General features: G+C 44.1%; 1 protein-coding gene and 1 long non-coding RNA gene across 3 annotated transcripts in view; one reads left to right on the forward strand and one right to left on the reverse strand.

Moving 5' to 3' along the window:
• The window catches only part of LOC114486190 (uncharacterized), a 22,582-nt gene extending 17,560 nt beyond the window's left edge, over positions 1-5,022 (reverse strand). The window contains exons 1-2 of the long non-coding RNA XR_003679517.2: positions 4,723-5,022; positions 2,448-2,557 (exon numbers count right to left, since the gene is read on the reverse strand). This is a non-coding gene — a long non-coding RNA (uncharacterized lncRNA). The remainder of the gene's footprint in view (positions 1-2,447; positions 2,558-4,722) is intronic.
• A 132-nt stretch (positions 5,023-5,154) lies between these two features.
• The window catches only part of PRKAB2 (protein kinase AMP-activated non-catalytic subunit beta 2), a 16,984-nt gene continuing 13,492 nt past the window's right edge, over positions 5,155-8,646 (forward strand). For both annotated transcript variants that reach the window (XR_003679516.2, XM_007119459.3), the window contains exons 1-2: positions 5,155-5,248; positions 5,512-5,694. Coding sequence is in view for 1 of the 2 variants with exons in the window: in XM_007119459.3 (XP_007119521.1) it covers positions 5,539-5,694 (156 nt within the window). In the remaining variant the exon portion in view is untranslated. The remainder of the gene's footprint in view (positions 5,249-5,511; positions 5,695-8,646) is intronic.

Raw genomic sequence — 8,646 nt, forward strand, 5'->3', positions numbered from 1 at the left:
TCACGGGACCAGCCGCCCCGCGGCATGTGGGATCCTCCCGGACCGGGGCGCGAACCCGGTTCCCCTGCATCGGCAGGCGGACGCGCAACCACTGCGCCACCAGGGAAGCCCTCCTGTCCTTTTTGGGGGTTTGTGGAGGCTTCAGTACACAGGCATGACTGATTAAATCATTGTCCATTGGCAATTGTTTCAACCTCCAGCTCCTCTCCCTTCCCCAGAGGTCGGGGTGTGGGACTGAAAGTTCCAACCCTCTAATCACCTGTTTGGTTTTCCTGACAACAGCCCCCATCCTTAGGTTCAGTCCAAAAGGCATTTCATTAACCTAACAAGAAACACCTTTAATGCTCTCATCACTTAGGAAATGCCAAGGGTTTTGGGATTTCAGAAAGAGGGACAAAGACCAAATATATGTTTCCTATTATAAACCATGATCTCACAGACCTGAATAGGTATTTCTCCAAAGAAGGTATACAAATGGCCAACAGGTACAGGAAAAGGCACTCAACATTGCTAATCATCAGGGAAATGTAAATCAGAACTACAATGAGATATCATCACCTCATCTGTTCGAATGGTTATTACCAAAAAGACAAGAGAGAAGAGTCGGCAAGGACTTGGAGAAAAGGGAAACCTTGCATGCTTTTGTGGGAATGTAAACTGGTATAGCCACTGTGGAAAACAGTATGGAGATTCCTCAAAAATTAAAAAATAGAACTACCATATGATCCAGTAATCCCACTTATAGGTATATATCCAAAGGAAATGAAATCAGGATCTTGAAGATATAGCTGCACTCCCATGTTCACTGCAGTATTATTCACAGTAGCCAAGATATGGAGACAACCTAAGTATCTGTCTAAAGATGAATGGATAAAGAAGATGTAGCATATACATACACAATGGAATACTATTTAGCCATGAGAAGAAAATCCTGCCATGTGCAACATCATGGATGGGCCTTGAGGGCATTATGCTAAGTGAAATAGGTCAGAGAAAGACAAATACTGTATTGTATCACTTATACCTAGAATCTAAAAAAAATGTTGAACTCAGAGAAACAGAGGGTAGAATGATAGTTGCCAGGGGTCAGGAGTTAGGGGAAATGGGAAGATGTTGGTCAAAGGGTATAAACTTTAAGTTATAAGATGAATAAGCACAGCATGGTGACTATAGTTAATAATACTGTGCTATATACCTGAAATTTGCTAAGAGAGTAAATCTTAAGCATTTTCCCACACAAACACACAGAGGTGTGAAGTGATAGATGTGAATTACCTTGATTGTGGGAATCATTTCAGTGTTCACATACATCAAGTCATCATGCTGCATACTTTAAATATATATAATTTTATCATTATACCTCAATAAAGCTGGAAAAAATTAATATCAATGGAATTTGTTTTTAAAAATAATTACTTTCCACAATGGTTGAGTAGTCTCTTTTGTGTATAAACTTGTAACATTCCTCTTCCTAAAGCTGATTTTTTTTTTTTTTTTGCGTTACGCAGGCCTCTCACTGCTGTGGCCTCTCCCGTTGCGGAGCACAGGCTCCGGACGCGCAGGCTCAGTGGCCATGGCTCACGGGCCCAGCCGCTCCGCGGCATGTGGGATCTTCCCAGACCGGGGCACGAACCCGTGTCCCCTGCATCGGCAGGCGGACTTTCAACCACTGAGCCACCAGGGAAGCCCCCAAAGCTGATATTTTAAATAGTATTAAATTGTTTTTTTTTATTGAGGTATAATGTTCATACAATAAAATCACCCTTTTTAGTGTACAGTTCTGTAAATTTTGACAGATGCATAACACCATTACAATCAAGATACAGAAGTATTCTATAACTCCCCCAAATTTCCTCAGGTCCCTTTGTAGTCAACCCCTCTTCCCACCTTCAGCTCCTGGAAAGCACTGATCTGTTTTCTGACCCTAAGTCTTGCTTTTTCCAGAATGTCATGTAAATAGACTCTGGCTTCTTTCACTTCCCATAATGCATTTGATATTCATCCATGTTGTATGTATCAAGAGTTTAATCCTTTTCATTGCTGAGCAGTATTCCAGTTATGGCTATACCACATTTTGTTTACAGATTTACCAGGCAAAAGACACTTGTGTTGTTTACCTTTCGGGGTGAAAATGAGTGAAGCCACATATGTTTTATACAAATAAATATTTATGTACAGGTTTTTGTGTGAACCTGTCTTTATTTCACTTGAATAAGTACCTAAGAGTGGGATTACTAAACTGCATGTTAGGTATATGTTTAACTTGATAAAAAAGATCAGATTGTTTTTGAAATGGAAATCACCAAGATGTCACACTCATTCCTGATCACAGGTGGGGATGCAAACTGGGGAGCAGAGACAGGAAAGTAAAGCTCCAGATGCCGAATCTAACCTGTCATCCAGTTCTGTAAAATCGATACATTCTTCCCCCATTCCCCCATCCTCACCTCTCAGAGGAAGTAGGACACCTTTAGCAGCATGCATAAAAGTATACTGTGTTGTGAAGCCTCCCATGCTCTCCATTATTCTCCTCAGTTTATCAGGCAGAATGGCTTATCTGAGGAGACAAGTGGCAATGACATCTGAGATACAGTAACATCAAGAGAACCCTCACCAATTATTTTGCCTATTACCTTCTTCTTTTCCTTCCCTCTAGAAGGAAGGATAGGACACTGGGGCAACAGCATTAAGTCTAAAGAGAGAAATTATACTGGTGTTGGTTAAGAGATCATGTTTCTTTATCTAGTCTTTCCTGAGTATAAGAAAAAAACAAACAAACATGGGACTAAGGAGAAGCAATTAATCATTCCTACAGTGTCAAATTACTTTTGTCTTATGTCTAAAATACACAATATGCAAAGTTGACTTTTATTATTAACTATTGACCGACTTATAAATGTTACTAGAGCAGAACAGTGTCATGAATAATCCCCAAAGCAGATTTGCTCTCCTATGCTGATTTGACGCTTGTAAGGAAATACATACTAGGGACATATTACTTAGCATGGAGAAACCACCCTGGGGCTAGAAAGCTGAACAGTACACAAGTTAATGTTTATTGTGTTAGTCCTTCAAGGGCCTTGCTTCAGAGTCCTGTGGAAAGATTGAAAGGAACTTGGGGAATAAGGGGGGGTAAGATTATCCAAAAAGGAGGTAACAAGATAGTAATGATTTTGGAGGGGTGAGCAAAGGTTGCAGTAAAAAAAATGTACCTTTTTTTCTGCAAACTGTCTTTGGTTAAGAGCTTCAGAATAACTGAGTTTATTAGGGGCAGAGCAAAAACAAAAGGGGGAGCAGCGGATTTGTTGGACTTAAGTGGATGGGTTTTCAACTTAATATAAAACGAACTTTTCAACAAATAGAGCTGCTCATTCAGAAAGGGTGGCCTTGTGTGACTCGGGGTTCCCCATTACTGGCTGTGTTTAAGACTAAGTGCAATTATCCTGTTATAAATGTAGTAAACAGTATTCATGTACCCTTCATTCTGCAAATGTTTATTAAAAGTTTACTCTGTACAAGGTGCATGCAAGAACATGAAGAATCAAACCTAGATTTGCTCTCTGCCAGTTGTCAATGCAATGGTTCTTACACTTTAATGTGTATACACATTCCCTTGGGGATCTTGTTAAAATGCAGAATCTGATTCTGTAGGATGGGGCCTCAGACTCAGCATTTCTAACAAGCTCCCAGGTGATGCCAATGCTGCTGGTCACTATAACACATGCTGAGTGACAAGGGTTTCTAGTAGGTAATGAGACATGCATCATAATACAAAGTAAGAATTAGTAAATACCACAGAAGTCCCATTAATTATCAGTAGAAACCTGAACCTGCTCCAACAAGACTGTCGTTGCCCTTTTCTACCTAAGTATTCCTTCTGATGCTCTCTCTTTTTTTTTTTTTTTTTTTGCGGTACGCGGGCCTTTCACTGTTGTGGCCTCTCCCGTTGCGGAGCACAGGCTCCGGACGCGCAGGCTCAGCGGGCATGGCTCACGGGCATGGCTCACGGGCCCAGCCGCTCCGGGGCATGTGGGATCTTCCCGGACCGGGGCACGAACCCGTGTCCCCTGCATCGGCAGGCGGACTCTCAACCACTGCGCCACCAGGGAAGCCCTGTTGCTCTCTTTCTTGAATTTCATTTCTTCTGGGGTTGCTCACTGCCAAGTGCTGTTTCTTAGCCTAGAATAGCTTTCTCCTTCTCCTTATACTAATTTTAACAATTTGTCAAGATTTATCTCCTGGGACTTCCCTGGTGGCGCAGTGGTTAAGAATCTGCCTGCCAATGCAGGGAACATGGGTTCGATCCCTGGCCTGGGAAGATCCCACATGCCGCGGAGCAACTAAGCCCGTGCACCACAACTACTAAGCCTGCGCTCTAGAGCCGGAGAGCCACAACTACTGAAGCCTGTGCGCCTAGAGCCCATGCTCCGCAACAAGAGAAGCCACCGCAATAAGCCCGCGCACCACAACAAAGAGTAGCCCCCACTAACCGAAACTAGAGAAAGCCCGGGCGCAGCAACGAAGACCCAATGCAGCCAAAAATAAATTAATGAAAATAAATTTTAAAAGAAAGATTTATCTCCTAATTATTCCCTCTTCCCTGGGGACCCAGTCAGGCTGACTGCTACCCATAGCACTTAGTTTTAACCTCGAGCAATTACCACTACTACTTTCTTAGCTATCAGTTGCAAGTCCGTTTTCTTATTCCCTATAGGAACTCACCTCTCCGGGATGCCTGTCGAAAAGACGCTACAAAATGAAAACGTTTGGCGAACCTGAGGCCAGGTGAGGGAGCGGGGAAAAAAGCAATGCCGCTCCACCGGGTGCGGAGCACCAGAGCCCGTGAGGGGACCCCGTGTCCTTCGGTGACCGTCCCCACCCGATGGCAATCCCTAAGGCTCAAGCAACCAAAGATCTCGGCGCAGTCTCGCCAGCGAAGCAGTCCTAGCCCCGCACGCGGTGGATTGCGGAACCGGCGCCCCCGTCTGGCGCTGGAGGCTGCGCGCGGCTGCCCACCATCGAGGCGACGGTGGCTAGAGAGGCCGGCGGGCCCCGGGCGCCGCCGCGGCGCGGCCGCAGGGTACGCGCGCGGGGCGACCCCGCGTCTCTGGCCTTGTAGCCATTTTAGGAGGAAACCCGGGTCGCTAGCCCGGGGCGTGGCTTCAATTTCAATAACTTTATTGGTGGCCTTATCCGCAGAACAGCCATCGCACCATTGGTCCCGGGAGGAGGCAGAGCATCGCGGGAGGTGATTGGGGTGGGAGCGCCCCTGGGCAGTGAGCGCCGAGGGTGCGGGGGAGTTTCCGAAAGCGGGTTTCTTGAGCAGCGGGCAACTAGGGGGATTGGGGGTTCCGGGGGTTCCTGGAGGCCAGGGAGGGAGGGCTCCCCTGCGCGCGGCTTTCCTGGGGCGGGGATTCCCTTGCCCGGGTCCCCAGACGCAGGGGCGGGGCCAGGGGCTCCCCAGACGCGACCGCCGGGGTGTCCCTAGCCCCGTGTTTTTCCCCACGGCAGGTGGCCCCCGACTCGAGCTGCACCGCCATGGGAAACACCACCAGCGACCGGGTGGCCGGGGAGCGCCACGGCGCCAAGGCTGCGCGCGCTGAGGGAGCCGGCGGCCATGCCCCGGGCAAGGAACATAAGATCATGGTGGGGAGCACCGATGACCCCAGCGTCTTCAGCCTGCCGGATTCCAAGGTGAGTGTCCCCACGCCCCCAGTTGGTGGCGATGCTGCAGTAGTCTGGGTGTCAGGGTTCCTCCTCCCTATTTTGATTTTTTCTTATCACACTGACCTGGGTTACGGTTTTTAGAATTAAAGGCTTTTTTCGGAGACGGAGATATTGAGTGATAATTCTTTTCGCGGTGCTGTCTCAAAATAGGATAGAGGCGGAGTTCTTGTTACTCGACTACTCTTTTGGCCACATTTTTAGGATGAGGCCAACAAACCTCCGCCCGGTCGCCCTTGGTTCTCCTAGCAGGCACGGGTGCCCTCTTCTAGAGTACTGATGAATTTGTAGGTTGTGAGCCCTGGTGAAAAACTTCAGAGGGTAGGTTACCCGAGTTGCTGACCATAGGCGGCATTTCCTCACATTTGCCTTGAGGTAGGTAAATGAATTTCTTTTTCCTGATAACTGTTGTGTATCAGTATCATTTTTGCCCTTCTGAGAGCTCATCACTTCAGATCCTCTTCCCCTTTGGCATGGCTGTGAGCAGCAACCACTTGCTTATATGAATACTTTCTTCTAGTCTTGGGGATCAATAAAGGACATTATTTGGTTGACTGCTTAGTTTTCATCTCATACTTTACAGTTGTCTTGGCTGAGCTGCTTCTTTCACGTCCAGCTGCTTCTCAAGTGGGAGAGCAAATAATTCCAGGATTTCTCTAATTTCCGGTAGTACTTCATAATGTTACCGCGGCTGAAAATGGACAACCCACAGTTGCCCTGAAGACCTTGCTCTCAATCAAGGACTTTCAGGGAAGTGGCAACTTGTATTCACCCTACAGAAAGGATAGATGGAGCTGACAGCAATGTAATTACCATTCGAATGTTTCTAATCACTTTTAGAGTTGTAGGCATTAAATACATTAATTCCTCCTGGTAGTCTGACTAGAATGAAGTAGAAAAATGGAGGGGTTGGGGAGATTGGGGTAGGTTTGATGTTATCACTCATCTTGTCCCATCCATCTGGAGTTTTATTTTATTTACTCTTGTAAATAGAGAATAATTTGCCGGGTTGATGACACATGAAATGTGTATTCTACTGTTTATTTTCTTGGATCACAATTGAGAACATAATCACAAAGAGAAGTGAGGGTGATTTCTTGGGGTTTCTTCTTCGTTCCTTTCTTCCTTCTCCCACTTCAGGACTTCTTCCTCAACATTTGGGCCCTCTCCTCAGCCATCTGAATTTACTTCTTCAGAGCTTTCTCAAGGTGATTGTATTTGTACCAATTTCCTATATTGATGACTCAGGATTTAAGTACAGTGTATTTGTCAAACTGTGACTACAGTAATCGGCATCCTGAATAAAAGCCAGGTTGCTCTATCTGAAATGGAGCCTATTTTGGATCATTCTTTCCCTTACCTCAATCTTGACATTTGTGAAATAAGAAAATTGGTTCAAATAATTCCCAAGGTCACTTCCAAATCTAAGATTTTATAGTTCTCAATCTACTCTATTTCTTTCCTCAATGTTTCACTTAAACCTTTTTCAATTATAATTCTAATTGTTTTGCCTCTTTTCCTGATGATTTTGCTGACTATTTAACTTGGAGTAAACAATCTTTTTGCTAGTCAGCTGCACTCATGCCTACCACAGAAATGTAATGTCATACATGGAAGGGCTTTCTTCCAAAGCTAGGCATATTAATAGTTTGTAGCTTTCAAATTCTAAACTGAAACTATTAAATCATACAAGTAAACAATAGGAACAGTGGCAGGCGGGCCTACATTGCTTCAAATGCCAGCCTTCTTCGGTTTTCTAGTTCAATGGTTTTCAGTCCTATTTGCACATTAGACTCATCTGAGATTTGTTTGAACACTGCATAGAAAATTTGAAACATTTTCCATGTTTCAAAGTCAGGAGAACAGTGTAATGAACTCCTATATTAACTGTCATCCAGTTTAAACAATGATCAAATCATGAATGAATTTATGTCACCTATACCCCAATCCACTCTTCCCCCACCAATTATTTTGAAGCAAATCCCAGACCATCATATGAAATATTACTTTATCTGTAAATATTTTAGGATGTATCTCTAAAGATGAGGTTTCTTTCTTTATTTTTAATATAATTTCAGTATTATGGTCTGGAAAGCTTTTTTAAAATAGATTCCCAGGCCTTATATCTGAATCAGAATCTGAGGCATATGTAATTGTTAGGCATATGTAAACATTTCTGTAATTCTAATGCAGCCTGTCAAATAAGAGTTCATTGCTTTGAGAAAATGGAGATCAAACTTTTCTCTTAAGCCACTTCCTTATATAATGTGAAAGTTCCTTCAATTCTCTTTCTCTGCTTGCTTTGGATTATGTTGCTACTGGTATCTCATAGTGTAGTTTTGAGGAATATTGAGAGACAGTATGGAAGGTAGTCTGCCTCAGCCATTTTGAAAGTAAAGCCCAAATGAATAAACTAGTCCTTTTTTTTTTTAAACCCACATTATTTTATTTGGTAATATTTTGGCTTGGTACCATTTAGTCTTATTTACCAAAGTCATTTAAGCCAATCTGAAGTGGGGGTGAGCAAACTTTTTCTATAAAGGGCCAGATAGGTAATATTTTAGACTTTGCGGACCATACAGTCTCTGTCACAACTACTCACTTCTGCCACTGTAGCATGAAAGCAGCTGTAGAAAATGAGTAAGTGAATGAGTGTGGCTATTTTCTGATAAAACCTTATTTGTAAAAGCATCTGGCTCACTGGCCATAGTTTGCCAATTCCTGTTCTGAAGGATGGTAATGAAAAGAAACTAAGAAAGGAGTCAATTTTTTTTCCGGAACCCTATATACTTCATTTGATATTGGAACCACTTTTTTTGTTGTTTTTTTGTTTTTGTTTTTGCGTTACGCGGGCCTCTCACTGTTGTGGCCTCTCCCATTGCGGAGCACAGGCTCCGGACGCGCAGGCCCAGCGGCCATGGC

This window comes from Physeter macrocephalus, chromosome 4 (genome assembly GCF_002837175.3).
Source record: "Physeter macrocephalus isolate SW-GA chromosome 4, ASM283717v5, whole genome shotgun sequence".
NCBI lineage: Eukaryota > Metazoa > Chordata > Mammalia > Artiodactyla > Physeteridae > Physeter > Physeter macrocephalus.